Below are 17,524 nucleotides of genomic sequence, written 5' to 3'. Positions count from 1 at the left end.
GTTTTTGTGTTAAGTGTCTGAGGCCGGATTTGAACTCAGGACCTCCTGACTCCAGGGCCAGTGCTCTATTCACTGCACCACCTAGCCACCCCTAAAGATTCTCTCTTGGTTGAGTGAAAAAATGTTGGGAGTATGACATTACATGGATCACAAAAGAGAAGTGTGGATGTGGGAACAACCCTGTGAATTGTGGGAAGTAAAAGGAGGAGCCATTTGTGGAGAGACTTGTTAGCATAGGTGGGTGTATGGTACAGTTACATCATAATGTTTCCCCCCACCAAAAAAATGACATTATGTTTTAATTAATTGCAATGATGTTTTTCTTTCTAGTTTATTGTTCTGAACATAACAAATATAAAATAAGTATTTCCATATACATTGTGGAACAGAAAGAGAAAGTTATACATGGAACTCTAAACCTCTTAACATAAGAACTTGCTTTTAGTTTAAAGTATGTAATAAATTCAACATGTAACTTTCAAAACTGTTCTGATTGTGATTCCTTTTGGTCTTTCTTTTGTTCTTATTTGAGGCAGGGGGAGGGAGGAGGACCCTATCCCTAACCTTTCTCTCCCACCAACCTTTATTTGGAAAAAAAAGAAAAGAAAACCTTGGTAATAAATGTGCATAGTCAAGTAAAACAAATCCCCAAATTAATAATGTCCACAAAAATACATGTTTCATTCTACATGTTGAGTGTGTCACCTCTGTCAGGCAGTGCATAACTTGATTCATTAGTTCTCTGGAACCACAGTTGGCAATTGCATTGATCGGAGTTCTTTTTTTTTTTTTTTCCTTTTTCGAGTCAGATCTTTTATGGTGTGGTTCACCAAGTAGTATGAAATTCTTTTTTTTTTTTAATTATTTTACCTGATTACATGTAAATACAATTTTAACATTAATTTTTAAAAATTTGTTTCTAAATTTTCTCCCTTTCTCCATCATCTCTCCCCTCCCTGGCAGAGAAAGCAATTTGATATAGGTTATACATGTGCAATCATGCAAAACATTTCCATATTAGTCATGTTGTGGAAAAAGACACAGGTCAAAAGGAAAAAAAAACATGAAAAAATAAGGAAAGTGAAAAATAGTATGTTTCAATCTGCATTCATACTCTATCAGTTCTTTCTTTAGATGTGGATAGCATTTTTGATTATGAGTCCTTTGGAATTGTCTTGGAGCATTATATTGCTGAGAATAGCTATCATTCACAGTTGATCAATGTATAATATTGCTGCTACTGTGTTCAGTGTTCTCCTGGTTCTGCTCACTTCACTCTGCATCATGTCATGTAAGTCTTTCCAGGTTTTTCTGAAATCAGCCTGTTTGTCATTTCTTATAATACAATGGTATTCCATTATAGTCATATACCTCAACTTGTTCAACCATTTCCCAATTGACGGGCATCTCTCAATTTCTAATTCTTTGCCACTACAAAAAAGAGCTGCCATAAATATTTTTGCCAAGTAGGTCCTTCCCCACCCTTTTTGAACCTCTTTGGGATACAGACCTAGTAGTGGTATTGCTAGATCAAAGGGTATACACAGTTTTATAGGCCTTTGGGCTTGGTTCCAACTTGCTTTCCAGAATGGTTGTAATCAGAGTTCTTAAGGCTATCAAAGTTGCTTTTCTTTACAATGTTGTTATTGTATAAATTCTTCTCCTGCTTCTGCTCATCTCACTCTGCATGAGTTCATGCATCTTCCCAGATTCCTCTGCAAGTATCCTCTTCATCATTTTTTATGATAAAATAATATTCTATTATATGTATATACCACAATGTTTGACCATTTCCCAATTGATGGGCATATCTTAAGTTCTAGTTCTTTATCACTACAAAAAGAACTGCTGTAAATATTTTTGTAAATACAAGATCTTTTCCCCTTGGGTGCATGCCTAGGAATAGTACTACTGAGTCAAATTGCACAGTTCAATGATTCTGGGATCATAATATCAGATTGTTTTCCAGAATACCTGGACCAATTTGCAGCTCCAGCAATGGGGCACTAGTATACTTATTTTTCTGAAGTCCCTCAAAAACAACTGTCAGTTTCCTTTTTTGTCACCTTGGCCAATCTGATGGATATGAGGTAGAATATTGTTTTAATTTGTTTATTTCTAATTACCAGTGGTGATTTGGGGCATTTTTCATATGGTTGTTAATAGCTTGAATTTCTTCCTTTGAAAATTGCCTGTTCATAATTTTTGATCTTGTATCTATCTATTGGGGAATAGTTTTAGTTTTAAAAAGTGTGGATTATTGTATTATGCATAAATATTATCATTGAATTCAATAAATGTTCGCCTTAAAGAAATAAAACAAAACTCATTCTATGAAATGGGCTGTGAAGAGCTATGGTTGCCAGGAATGCAGTGGCTTTGGGCCTGAGTCCCGCTTATGTTAAAGCAGGATATCAAAGGGATGAAGGTTAAAAAGCTCAATAGCATAGGTAAGGCTTTGGGCAATAGAATGGAAATTCCAGAGTAGAGTGGAGACTAGGTCATAATGGGACTAGCAAGGAGTTCAGGTAATTAGGAAGGGGTAGTTTCAAAATAATGTGGTAAAATTGGCTGCCTGAGATAGGGAAGCCAGTACAACAGGAGGTGGATTATTGTGGCACGCTCCCTTAGACGAACCAAAGAAAGTAAGAGAAAGAGAAGACTTGCAGTACTAATTGCCCCCAAATTTGAGATAAAAGTTGAACTTTGGTGTTTAGTGATTGTGCTCCTAGAGTTGTCTCTTCCAGTTATATTTGTATTATTGATTGAGGAAACATTTAATAAATTTGTGCACTAGGCTTCTGAAGCCCCAGAAAGGGAAGACCAAAGGGTTCTTCAAGACTTCTCACCCCAGGAAAGCTGTGGCTTGATTGAGGAAGCAAGGATTCTCTATCATCTATTCTTACCGTCTCAGGTGTAAGCAGTGTGACACAAGCGTTTAGATTGCAAAAGCCCTTGAACACCAGTTTAAGGAATTTATGTTAAGGGTATTAAGGTACCATTGCAAGGTTTTTGAGCAAGAGAATGACATGGCAAAAATCTGAGAAGATTGACCTGGTAATGATGTGCAGAATGTGTTGGAGGAGACCAGAGGTAGGGAGGTTCACAAGGAAGCTGCTGTCATAGTCCAGGTGTGTATCCAAACTGACTGGATATAATAAATGACTTGGTTTCACCAGACATTTGGTGTACTGTTGGTATTACTGTGGATGTCTGGGACTTAGATGAGATTTAAGTACCATAAGACCAAAAGTTCCTGCAAATCGTAGAGAGATTCCTCCGATTTAGCGCATATTACCAGGATGTGATTTTTGATGCAATTTGTGAATTATGCTTCTTTGATCTTTGGGTCTTCTGGGTTCCCCTTTGCAATCTTACTTCCTATTATTGGTACTTTATATTATAACTTACTATATTGACTAGAAGGGGGTAGAGATTTAGGGGCACCAGACTAAGATATAATTTTAACACATTAAATAAGGTTATAAGTAGCCAGTATAAAGTAGCAATACTAGGAAGTTAAGATTGAGCGAGTGATTCTCTGTTTCTCCCCACCCCCTCCCATATTGCTGTTCCCATATTGCCTGCCATCCTCCATCACCCTCTTCCGGTCCCTACACTGTCTATCTCTGTCCCCTTTTCACTGTTTGTCTCTGTATTCCCCCTACATCCTTTGTGCCTTATTAAAGTGTGATTACAGCCTCAGTTCCCTACAGCTGTCATAGTCTTTCTGGCAAGTAGCTTAAAAATCTAGATGTGCCTTCCACATTTCATAATTTCATAAATTAATTGGTGATTCACTTACTATACTGACTAGAAGGAGGTGGTGGCCAGGGGGACCAGAACAAGACACAATTTTAACACAGTCTCACCCTTTATATCTGTTCTTATTTGAAGAGACACCCCCCCCCCCCGCCATTCCCTATCAACCCACTCCCCTAGTCCTCACTATAATATTCTTCTTTCATTGTCACCAAATGAATTCCACAGTTTGTACTCAAACAGTTCATTATACCAGCACTGATAGCCAAGCTGATTAACACAGATTCTAAGATGTCATATTATGGTCCGAATTATCCATCAGGGCTTCATCTATCCTGATTGTATTAGCCAGATAACTGAAACTGAAATTTCATTTTTGATCAAAATACACATAGCCTCTACCTTTTAGATGTGACCAGTAATAAACAGCCTTTCAGAGTACAACCTCGAAGTCATCCTTGATGACTCCTCTTCCCTCCCTTATCCTACATATCCAATCAGTTGCCAAGTCTCATCAATGCTACCTCCATAGCATCTCTTACATCCACCCCTCTCTCTCCATTCACACTATAACTGCTCTCATTCAGGTCCTCATCACCTCTTTCCTGGACTGGCCTCCTAATTGGCTTCCCTAACTCATCTCTGCCCATTTCCAATCCATCCTCCATATAGAAGTGAAACTTACACAGACAGTTCTCACTTTAAGTAAGTGGCAGACCTTCTCACATAAATTTGCTTGCTTGATGTGGGGAAGGGAGGAAGGGAGGCAGAAAGGGGATATTGTACTCACTGAGGGAAGGGGACAACACATGGTTCAAGGACACATAGGTGCCAAGGACAGAGCTATGAAAGTAGGAGAAGGAAAGTAGGCTGCAGTCAGTTACATGGGAGCCTGGCAAGAACTGAGAGAAAAAACATTTTAGGGGCAGACACATGGGGGCCTGACACAGACACAGACAGGAGAGGGCCAGGGACACACAGGCAGTACTCAAGTACAGGCTGATGGAAGACAGATACATGGGAAGGGCATGCGGGTGGATGGGGGGAGTGGAGCTCTCCTCTCTCAGTATTGGAGGTCTCAAGCAAAGCCCCGATCTGGTGCTGGGGGGAGTGGGGGCAGTCTCTTCATAGTTTGTTCTTTTGCTTTCACTTAGAAGGTTTGTTTTGGATTTTTTTTGTTGTTGTTGGGGAGAGGGAGGTCATGGAGCACCAAGTCAAGGGGCAGGAACTGAGAGCACAGTACTATACAGTAAAGTTAACATAGGTGTGCATCCAAGTTGACTGGATATAAATCTTGGTTCCACCAGACATTTGGTCAGACTGGATTTTGGGGGTACCTCATAAATGGCATTCCATCTCCCTATCTGTGCCTTCATACAGGTTGCTGCTCTCCCCCCCACCCATGACTGGAATACACTGTTTCCACATCTTTACCTTTTAGAATCACTGGCTTATTGCAAAGAACAACCTCAAGTGACACTCCTACATGAGAGACCATAGCAGAGCTCCCTGGCCTGGAAGGCTCTGATGGCTTTTGGTGTCCTTCTCTTTTAGGTTTACTGCCAACCTTATCTCTGGAGTGCTTGACTATAAATCCTTACTGGACAGGTAAGTAGTCTGGGGAAATATGGAAAGGTTAAATCCAGTTATGTAATAGCTAAGGGTTTTCCTACAGAGAAGTGAGTCAGCATGCAGTAAAAGAACGGGAAGGAATCAGACTCCATTGAATGGTCTCCTTGTTTCCTCAAAATAGCAGAGTTTGTAATAACAATAGTTTATTTATCTACAGCACTTGTAAGTTTATCAAGAACATTCCCCCCCACAACACGCATTGTTGATAGTGTCAGGGTTTTAGATAATATTTTATAGAGGTTACATGATCTTCCCATGGTCACACAATGAGTGAATGTTAGAAGTGTGATTCAAACCCAGATCTGGCACTTTCTCCACTGTACCATATAGCCTTATGTCCTTTTGCTCGGCTGGACAAGACAGCTCAACTGAAAAGGCCACGGACAGAATCAGAGACTTGAGGAGTGAATGTTTCCCCCAAAAAATTTTTCTCCAGTTGTTGTAATGGCTTGTGATTATGTCTGAAATCTAACCTGGTAGGTTAATCACTCTACTCTACAGTTTAAAATGTAAATCTACCCTAGAAAAGGAATACTGAAAGCATTTCATACTTTAATCGTTAACACCTTAGTACACATTTCTTTACAGAAGATTGGTGAACCAGTCATCTGGCAAGCTGGTAAGGTAATAGGAGTGAGTAATAATACAGTGAATATTCATGTGTGAAAGGAAAGGACCAGATCTAGAATAAATGGAGGTGCAAATGTGGGAATGGAAGGGCCAAGAAGCATGAAAGGTGCAGCATGAGGAAACCAGGCCCCTTTGAGTTGACCACAAGTAGGATCCAAAAAGGAAGACAAAAAGTCACAAAGGACACTCTTCTCAGAATATAGACTTCCCCTTTTTCACAATTTGGGACCACCTTTCACTCTACATACCTCTCCTTCCACCCTATAAGCATGGTACGTAGGAGAAATGCCAATAGCCAGCCACAGGAATTGCAGAATTAACTGTCAAGGAAAGATGAGAAACCACAGAGCTGGGAGAAACAAAAGCATGTATCTGCAGACAACATTTTATTCTTAATTGGAAAAGAATATAAAAACTTGGCTCAGTGGGGCTGAGGTGTAGGGAATCCTACATTTTTTTCTGGGGCACCAGGGCAACAAATGGCTACATGGCATAGCAACTTGGTAACTATTGGGATAGGAGGTGCCAGGACACTGTCAATTCCTGTGGATCTGCTATTTTACTACTTCCAACCTCCTAAAAGAAAGGGAAGAGAAAGGAATCTGAGGCCAACATTGAGTACTAAGACAGAGATTCCACCTAAACCATTGTGACTTTTTTTTTTTGCCTTTTGGAGGGCAATTGGGGTTAACTAACTTGCCCAAGGTCACATGGCTAGTTGTGTGTGTGTGTGTGTGTGTGTGTGTGTGTGTTAAGTGTCTGAGGCCAGATCCGAACTCAACTCCTGATTCCGGGGGCCAGCGCTCTATTCACTGTGCCACCTAGCCATGCCCCTCCATTGTGACATTCTAAGTGTGAGCCCAGTTCTTCCAAAATCTGCAGCAGACCCTTTCTAGCCCACCTGCCCTATTTTCAGACATGTGTATACATACACACTCACATATATTTACAGTTAAATTTCCATGACAAATCATTGGCAATTATCCATTTGTGGATATGACTGCTGTGACCCCCTCATTTTTACTGTTTGATAAACTCAGAAATGACATATAAATTGTGGTAATGGAATTTAATTGACACTATAAAGAAGCTATGATTCTTAATTTACTTTGTTTCATCTAATGCAAGAGTACATACTCAAAATTCATTCTCTTTCCCTCCCTGACTTCCTCCTCTTCTTTCCTTTCTCCCTGTCTAGCCATTCTATACCTGTTGACTGTGCCAGAGGACAGTTATCTGGCCAGCCTCTCTGTATGAAGCAATACTATGGGCTCTTCTCTTCCTACCGCCTTCCAGGACATACCAAAGATACTCTTGTGGCCCAGACAAGCAGTATCATGCCTGAACCAGAACACATTATTGTGGCTTGTAACAATCAGGTAGGTTGGTTTCATTTACTACAATGTCTTTATCCAGCCCAAAGAATCTACAACAGTTTGAGAATTACTTAGACCAAGAGAGAACCTAATATTAATACTCTGAATTTATAGAGTGGTCTGTATTTTTCAAAGCACTTTCAAGTACATGATCTTGTTTGATCTCTACAAAACCCTAGTGAGATAGGCACAGACCAAGATCACTTAGTGAGGATTAGAATCAAGGTCTCCTGACCCATTGTTCTCTTGTCACTAAGCTATGTTGCTTTTCATAAGCTAAGAACTGTCTTCATGTTTCTAGAGAGTCGAGAGGTAGAGAATATTCACTAGTTTGTTCTTCTGCAGCATCACTAAGGACAGAACAAGAGGACATGGGACACGCTTGAGAACGAGAGTGTTAGGTGATGTCCTGTTGGTGAGAACTGTTAACTAATTAGCAGTGGTAACCAAAGCTACATTTTGGAATTTCCATAGCTAAAAAAAACACATCTCCCATATCTAATGCAGGAACTTGGAACAAAGTCTTGTATGTTGCCCAACTGAGCAATTCTACAGCATAGCATTTTTAGTTCCTCTTAGTCCTCCGTGGCTTTATAGGGGGAAAAAAAGTGTTTTTTGGAACATGCTGCATAACTTCATTTTGATTCATCAGTTCAGGGGGAAAAAAGTTGGAGGGTGGCTAGGTGGCACAGTGCATAGAGCATGGGCCCTGGAGTCAGGAGGACCTGAGTTCAAATCCAGCCTCAGACACTTGACACAGTAGCTGTGTGACTTTGGGCAAGTCATTTAACCCCAGTTGCCCTCAAAAAACAAACAAACGAACAAACAAAAACCTTGGTGCTTATTTGATCATGAGAAGTAGGAGTATAAGATAAATAAGAAAAGTTGTTAAAAAAAAATTTTAGAACCACACCCTGAACTGAGAATTCCCCAATGTGTAGAGGAAGTTAACAGAAATCTGTGTACTACAGAATGAGGTCAATTCAAAGACCCTCTAGCGTTCATGGCACAGGAATAAAACTATAAAAGTTTTTTGAGATGTGAGTTTAGAAAACAAATTTTTACATGGCCAGATTCAGTCTATCTGCCCTTCTCTGATTTGGTGGCAATTTTCAAAGTAGGACACTCAACAGTTTTAGCACTATACTTGAATCACATTCTACTGGGAACTACCAAAAGCTACACGTACAGGGCTTACGGAAAGCTGAGTCCCAAAGGTTCCTTCACTCCTGGGACCCTCCCTCAGAAGTAAGTGAGAGCCTAATGCTTTGGCGTCTCATTTTAAGCTCAGTTTCCAGAAGTTGAAATGTTTGACCTGTTTCCCCCACAGTTCTTTGTCTTGGATGTGGTCATTAATTTCCGTCGCCTCAGTGAAGGGGATCTGTTCACTCAATTACGAAAGATAGTCAAAATGGCTGACAATGAGGAAGAAAGGTTACCGCCGATTGGTCTGCTGACGTCAGATGGGAGAGCAGAATGGGCTAAGGCCAGGACCATCCTTGTGAAAGGTTAGCAGCAGCATCGCCAACTGTCTCTTCATCCTCATCTTCATTGCCTTTCTTTCTTTGGTGATTGTGGTGGCCTCTATTCTTCAGGGATCCAGGGGAAAGAATGAGGATAATGCCACTAAAAACATCCCCATTATTCATAACTCAAGCCTCCATTCTGCTCATGATGGAACTGGAAACAATGCTTCAATATTAGTGTAATCTCTGAATATGAAGAACAATGGCAAATCCAGTTGCAGATAGAGTTTTCAACCAATAATATTCCAGCTTTTTTAAAAGAGACTAAATAGCACTTGGAGGTGAAGAGATATACAGGACATATGGGTATTTTTGTTCAACTGGAAGTTTTTAGCCTTTTTTCAGGGCAGGCAGTAATTGTTGAGTGTTTCACTAGTGGGCAAAAACAAAAGACAACCATGCTGTTAAAAAAAAAAACCCCAAACACCTTCAAACTGGAATCCCAGAAGTACCCAGGCAATTTTTAGACAACTCAGTCTCTTCAGCTTTTCCCTAAATGAGAGAATAATTTGCCAGCTCCTTCAGGCCCTGCTCTGGTTCTAGTACTTCAGACTTACAGTGCCTAGTATTTCTCTTGCACACCAACCATTGTTCTTTGTCAACTAAATCCTTGAGACTTACAGAGGAGAAAATCTTTTTTTTTTTTAAATAAACTTGAACCCTTCTCCTAGAAACTACCTCCCTTATTCAAACCCCTATCTAGCTGAATGGGACTGACTTGTAATGGTCTCTAGTTGTGATTCCTGGGTAAAGGAAAATTGATTCCTAGGAAAACAAGGCAAAAGGCTCCAGAAGTACATATCTCCATCACATACTATATTTAAATCAACTTGACAAATGTTAAGTGCCTAAGGGAAGCAGGATGGTGGAGTGGAGAGATCTATAGACTAGAAGTCAAGACACCTGAGTTCTTGTCCCAGTTTGGCCCTCCATTACACTCCATTAGATTGTAAGCTCCTTGGGGGCAGGGACTGTCTTTTGTCTCTTTTTACATTATCAGCATTTAGCACAATGCCTGGCACATGAGACACTTATTAAATGTTTACTGATTGATTGGTTGATTGATTAGCCACTGACTAATCATGTGACATGCAGCAAGTCCCTTAATGTCTCCCTGGTTCTCTATTTCCTTATCTGTAAAACTTTCATGTAGAACTAGGCTGTGTCATGGAGATCTCTCTCAGTTTAAGGGTCTTTTAAGTCAATAAGTTCTCTGTACTAGCCATTGTATAGGTTACAAGTATAATATGATCCCTTTCTTAAAGGAGTGTGCAACAAATATAAATCAAGACATATATACATGAGACAATATCTGATAGTAACAAAAATATTTGACTAAGTGCCAAATAAGACCCCAACTGTTGTAGATGTTTGGAAGTAGGAAATATTGTTTCAGGCTAAATTAGGAAAGTCTCCTTGGAAGACATATGAAGGGTTGATCCTTAAGGGATATTTAGGATTCGGATAGGCAGAGAATAGTGGGGAAGTCATTGCAGGTAGAGAATAGTATGAACAGAGATGCAGAAACAGGAATGTTTAAGTCACTGGCCAGGTCAAGTGAAGTAATGTAGAGAACTAGAAGAAAAGCCTGGGAAGTAATATTCAGTTCTACTTCTTTATTAATAGGTCAGTATTATTGTTTTCAATTGATCCAATCTTATTTCTCTGGAATTATCTATCAGTAAATATATATGAATTGAGACCCAGTTCTGACTTAGGAATTGTGCTGTTCCTAAAAGGTTTTACTTTTTGAAGTCATATCATACTCAAATCTAACCCAATCTTTCTTACAAACTACCCAATTACTAATAACAATCTTAGACATACATTTTATATACATTAAAAAAAACCTGTCCATCCTTATTGAGTCCCTTGTAATTAGTCTTTGGTGTGTACCTGTATGTCTCTTAGCTTTTGTATGTCAAATTTTCTATTAAGTTCAGGTCTGTTCCCCAAGAGAATCCATTCCATTTGCTCCAATATTTCTAAATTGATATATTCCTTCTGGTAAGGAAGAAACGAAAAAAAGGAGTGCAGAACTTGGAATTTTCTCTTATAATTAATCCTTCAGATTTTTACAGCATGAGTATATGTGTTGACTATAAGAACAAAAGCAACAGGAAATCCATCACCAGTTCTCTGTCATCTTCCTGACAGCTCTTTTGCAATGGGTGGAGATAAGGATCCAAGCCTCAGGCTCAATATCTTGTAAAATTCAGGTAACTCTCTCACTCCCCATGACTGGTCATCTCCCCTGCCTCTGTCTCTACTCTTCACAGATAAGTCATAACTTTGTGAATGAACAGGCTAGACATTTACCTTCCAACTCAAAAGCCAATTCCCTTCTTCCTTTTCTTCATTTATTGATTTGAAGGAAATAAGCATCTATTAAGCAGGAATATATGTATATACATTATATATACATACATATATGCACACATGTATTAGCATTTCAGTTAAATTATTTAAAATTTCATTATTTCCCTGGAAATGATTGTGTAAACCCTTTGAGGCTACAAAATCTAAGATTGAGAATCATTGGTTCTAGTTACAAGAAGACATGTACTTTATCTCCAGACTCTAATGCCTGAACTCCCACTGATTTTCCTTATATTTCTAATTCCATGAAATCTTTTATTTGGTCAATCCAGGCTATTTTTTGATGTATTTCAATGTGTCTTGCTATTAAAACCAGACTAGATGCTTCTCTGAGGCAGACATATCAACACGTAAGTAAGCAAAGCCAACAAAGTAAGCAAAAGACACTTGTTTAATTGAATCATATTGAATTAGATTCAATTCCGTTCATACTCTATGAGATATACCCTCTCCCTAGCCACAGAAAATTCAGCTCAGGTCACAAAGTATTTACTAAATACCTACTATATCCAAGGCCCTGAGCATACAAAGGTCAAAATGAAACCCTCGCTGCCTTGAAAAAGATGCATTCAACCAGAAGCTTTGACAAACCACTTCCTCCTCAAACATAAACAAGGTCTTCTCAATAAGTTTCTTCCTGAAATCCTTGCTAACCAGTTACTTAAGAAGCAAAGGAAGATGACACATTGAATGTTATAAAACATAAAGATATTCAAGAAGAGAAAGGCAGTTGAATATTTCCTCCAGTGAAAGTTGTATTCCAGGTTATGTGTGTATGATTTCAAGGGGGAAGGCATTGCTGAAATTAAAGAATCATAAAACTTAGAGCTGGAAGAAACTCGGAGACCAGTTAGCCAGTCTGTGATTATGTTAGAGATGAAGATACTGGGACTCAGAGAGGTTAAGGGACTTGATCACACTCACAAGTAAGGGCAGCACCAGAACCACAGCTGAGGTCTACAGATTTTCAGACCTTTACATTACACTGGAAGAAAAGCTTACCTTGCAGAACCACTTTTTTTATTTCAAATGGAAAAAAGGGGATCTTCATTTTTTTTAATTTTTTGGTCAAACAGTTCTGCGTTTCCAAAGCAGAATGTGAAAGTAAATACTCCAATGGAGTGATAATCTCATTTATTTGGAAGTCTACTCCAACAGTGCAGACTGCCACCCAATCAGGCCTTCCTATTCTACATAAGGTTCTCTCCATAAGTTTTTCACTGGAAGGTCTACCCAACTTGCTGGAGGCTTGCTTAATTTTTGACATCTTAAGGGTGTCTGTGGAGTGCTCTATCAGTCCAAATATCATTCCTTTGACACAACCAGACCAATGACACCTTTTTTGCCTGTTCTTCTTTGAAAGTCCTAGTTGGTCAAATGTTGCAGCCTATTCACACCCATTGCCCTCTGTATGATATGCATGCTAATTCTTAGGAGACTGTTGTATTCCATGTTGGATCATGAAAAACAAACATTTATTAAGTACATATTACGTGTAGGACACTCTGATAGGTGCTGGAGACATGAAAAAGTGACCTCAGTAAGGCAGGCAAAGAACAGCAACAGTTTGCTACTCCATGCCAAATCACCTTACTTGAGCTTTCCTCTCTCTTTAATAGTCCACCAGCATCTCAAATGATGATAATAATAGTAGGCTGCATAGAGAACATTCAGAGTTGACAACAATCCTGTGGGTAGTGTATTCTTAGACCTGTTTTACAGATAAAGAAATCAAGGCTCAGAAAGATTAAATAACTTGTTTGCTATTATATAATTAGGGACAGAGCTAGAATTCTAAGTCAGGCACTCTGAATTCAAAGTCAAGTGCCTTTTTTTTTTTTTTTTGCCTTTTGGAGGGCAATTGGGGTTAAGTAACTTGCCCAAGGTTACATGGCTAGTTTTTTTTTGTGTGGGTGTTAAATGTCTGAGGCCGGAACCAAACTCGGGTCCTTCTGACTCCGGGCCAGCACTTTACTCACTGTGCCACCTAGCCACCCCTCAAGTGGCTTTTCTAGTATACCATTCTGTCTCTCCAGATCAGGGGTTCTAAACTTGGGATCCTCAAACTTGGGGTGGGGGAAAGGGGACAGCTAAATTTATTATTTTGATAACTTACAAGAGGTTTCCTTTGTAATCTTATGCATTTTATTTTGTGCATTTAAATACATTATTCTGAGAAGGGGTCCTTAGGCTTTACCATATGGTCAAACAGCTCTATGACACAGAAAAGGTTAAGAACCCCTGTTCTAGACTAAGAGATATGGATACCACATCATTATAACTGCTACCAGCTAGATTCTCCCCAACTATATTGGCCCTGGTGTAGACAATACTTTCTTGCTTTATTCAACCCAAAAAGTCAGGTTTTTTCAAAAAGGAGATTTACTATGTAGAGGAAAGTAAAATAAAGTAAAACAAAATGTTATGCCTTGATGTCAAACATAAACCACTTAACATTCATGATATCTTTATGAGCAAAATAAAGACATGGCAACTGCATGATAATAGTTAAATGGATTAGTAATTAGATGAACAATGAGTGTTGGGTAATGGATTGATGCGAAATTGAAAGAGGCCTCCAGCAGAATCCCCAGAAGTCTGTCCTGGATTCAGTTCTGCTCAAGATTTTCATTCAAGACATAGACGAAGAATCAAATGTGTGGGTGACATGAAGCAACAAAGTATAGCTAATAGCAGTCGGATGTCATAATCAGGATAAAAAAATCTCAGACTGGATCTAATACAACGATATTTAATTTGGATAAATAATAAGAAGGCTTATGCATGAGTTTAAAAATACCAAATATAGGATGGGAGAAATGTGGCTGCACAGCAATTTCTCTGGGGGAAAAAGATCTCAAGGTTTCAGTAGCTTGCAAGATCAATGCCAGGTCAAATACTCGCAGTTCCTTCCACCAATCCTCATGAGGTAATTTTGAGTTCCTCATCATCTATTCATATTCCTTTGGATAAATTCCAGTTTGTCAATGTCCTTTCTAAAATATGGTACCCAGAATTGAATAGTCCAGATGTGATCTGATAAAGGCAAAGAATAATGGAAATATTTCTTCCCTTGTCCTAGATACTGCTATTAATATAATCTAAAATTGCATTAGGGATCATTTTGGGGTTGCCACAGCACAGTGCCTGGGACATAATAAATGTTTGAGAAATGCTTGCTGACTTGACCTAAGTTCAGGATAGGGAGAAATCACTGTAGGTTTGGACCACCTGGGAAAGCTTCATGGAAGAGGAGAGATTTGAACTGAGCATAGGACCAAAATAATGAGAGAGAGAGAGAGAGAGAGAGAGAGAGAGAGAGAGAGAGATGTAATGATGCTGTGAACAAAGGCATCAAGGTAAAAAAATGCATGTCATGTTCATCACAAAGCTAGTAGACTGGTCTCACTGAAAAGTGTAAAGGAGTATTGGGAGAAAAGATTAGAGGGGTAAATTGGCCCAGATTCTGGAGGACTTCTGATCAAAATGATTCCCATTTTCTCATACCTGTTCCTCTGTATTTCCTTGCTGTGAAATATTTTTCCAATTCTGTTATGTTCTGAGGTTGTTTTACCATCTTAACTTTGTTATCTGCCATTCTGTCTTCTGTTGTATTAGTATTTGTGTTGTATTCCATTGTACTCTATTCCATCTTCTATTGTATTTAGTCCTACTTTTGTGTCCATTGATATTTTAAAATATTTTCTATTTTTCATTTTGCTGAATTTTGTCATAATTTCCTCTAGAGCTTTATTAGTTACACTCATTTTTCCTTTTAATTCCTCTCTCCTCCTCCTCCCCCCCCCACCTTCCTCTTATTCCTTGACTGTATCTGTTATATATTTGACGGTATTCTTTTGGGATTTCTTGAATTCTTTCTGGTGCTACTGTTGATTCTGTTTTGATATTCCTTTATTCCAATGTTACTCATGCCCCCCACCCCCACTTCTCTTGCTCCATATTTTTATTTATTGTATGGAATTTCTTTATTTTGATAATTATCTTTTTTATGAATTTAAATTTTCTTTTGAGAATTTTTAGCAATTTGCTTCTTTTTGTCATTTCAATTGTTGTTTTTGAAAAAAAAAATCATAAAGTACCAGCACTCTCTGCCCTGCTATTCTTTCGTCTTCTCAGTAGTCTCCCTTATATCTCTGGTGGTTCAGACATGCTGTTCTCTCTTCTGGGAAGCTCCTGTATCACTATCATAGAGCTAATATTCACCCCACAGGCTACAAAATCCAACACAGCAAATGCCTTTTGCCATCCTGACCAATTCAAGTTTCACTTCCTCTGGTGAATCCTGTAACTCACTTCCCCATGAAGGGTTTATAATTTAAGAAAATCAAGGTATATGAATCCTCAGACTCTAGGAAGATCCCCTTGCCCCTTAATTTGTCATTCCAGATATCTCCATTCCTATTTTCATCATTGAAGTGAAGGCTTTGATCAGAATGGGGATAAATAGCAATATGTTCATACTTCAATGCATACTTCAACCAATCTGTTGATCTCTTCTTTGTGAGTCCTGACCCCCAACCCCACCATAGTATAATTCAAAACCCTTCCATGCTTTCTTATACTGTGCACCTCTAGTCCAAGCTGTCTTGTAAATCCCTCATTAATATGTTTGGGGAGTTTCCTCTAGATCTTTTAACATAATGAAGGTATCTATGCAGCATGTGTTGGTTATCTCTTAAAACAATAATAATTATTACTATTATTATTTAAATAGCACTTGAATGTTTGTAAAATTCTTTCACAAATATTTTCTCATTTGATCCTCAAAACAACACTGGGGGGTGAGTGATATTAGTATCTCCATTTTACAATTGAAAAAACTAAGACTGACAAGGGTTAATTGACTTGCCAAGATCACATAGCTAGCAAATGTCAGAGGCAAGATTCAAGCTCAGATCTTAAGTCCCACTCTAGAGCTCTATAGTCCCTCATTATTATGTAAATTATTTTAGGTAATATGTCTTTGATGATATCTTTATGTCACTTCTTTGTTTCATTGGTAATATTCTATAATCTACATATACCCACTATGCATCTCTCTATGGCCCTTTGTGTGAACCGCATCTTTGATTCATCAGAGATTGTGGTATTCCATGATTTGTAGCCAGTTAGCATCACCAGAATCATATTGGTGTTTTAAAAGATGAGTTTTTGTTCCAGGGAGAAGCTTGTAGTCATTAAAAGCACTACACAATTTCCCTAATGCAATCCAGTCCACTCTCTTCCTTCTATTCAATTCTGGACCAGATTCATTGGCCATCTGTAGTGTCCATCCTGTTAGAATAAATTACATAGATGAAATTTGGTTTTGGCATCCTTCCTCCTCTTTTAGTCCTTCTCTTCCCTATCTACTTGTTACAATTAAAAGTAAAACTGGCAGACTAGTTCTTCTTAAGGTATTAATGGCTGATAATAGCTTAAGATAGAAATAATAATAGCTAGTATTTATATAGCACTTTAAGGTTTGCGAAGTGATTTTACATATTTTTTAATATATATTTTCACAATTAATCTGTGAAGTAGGTGCTATTATTGTCCTCATCTTACAGATGAGGTAACTGAAGTTGAGAAAAGTTAAGTGCTTTGCCAATAGTCATACCAGTATTATCTAGGGCAGGATTCGAACTCAGACCTTCCTCACTCCAAGTCCAATGCTCTATCCACTATATCATCTAGCTACTTGAGATGGGTATTATTGCTTTAGTTTTTTTACCTTGTCCCCTCCTCAAAAAATTGTTCAGCTTTTGATCACTACTTCCCCTTAATCTTCTCTCCATCTTACCACCATCCCCTTTTTTCTTAGCCTCTTTCCTGCCTACTTCCCTTTCTCATGTGAGGAATTTCTATATCCAACTCTGTATATATGTGCAGGCTCATGTGTGTGTGAGTGTGTGCATGTTCTTCCCTCTTTGGATCATTTCAAGTAAGAGTGACGTTCAAGTGTTGCCTGCTTGCCCCATCATAAAAATTCTTCCTTGAACACTTCCTTTACGTGAGATAATTTTCTCCATTCTTTCTCTCCCATTCCAATTCTCCCAGTGCATTCTTCTTTCTCACCCTTCCATTTTTTTAGATCATCCCAAAATAATAGACTTACACTCTCTCTAAGTAATATGGATAGCCAATAAAGTTAAACCATTTTGTCTGTAGTTCCTCTGATTGGCCCCTGATTCTGTTTGTATTGCAACCCCCTACTTT

The 17,524-nt window shown here is 38.6% G+C and overlaps 1 protein-coding gene across 1 annotated transcript in view; it reads left to right on the top strand.

The window, feature by feature from the left end:
• Positions 1-17,524, top strand: part of CHAT (choline O-acetyltransferase) — a 94,215-nt gene that overhangs the window by 22,990 nt on the left and 53,701 nt on the right. The window contains exons 5-7 of the mRNA XM_069067081.1: positions 5,317-5,370; positions 7,223-7,403; positions 8,731-8,908. Of these exons, the coding sequence (XP_068923182.1) occupies positions 5,317-5,370; positions 7,223-7,403; positions 8,731-8,908 (413 nt within the window). The remainder of the gene's footprint in view (positions 1-5,316; positions 5,371-7,222; positions 7,404-8,730; positions 8,909-17,524) is intronic.

Source organism: Petaurus breviceps, unplaced genomic scaffold (assembly GCF_028583685.1).
Source record: "Petaurus breviceps papuanus isolate PSGF00001 unplaced genomic scaffold, PetGlider_PUasm1.0 90740, whole genome shotgun sequence".
NCBI classification, from domain to species: Eukaryota; Metazoa; Chordata; class Mammalia; order Diprotodontia; family Petauridae; genus Petaurus; species Petaurus breviceps.
This window is presented reverse-complemented; position numbering and strand designations above follow the sequence as displayed.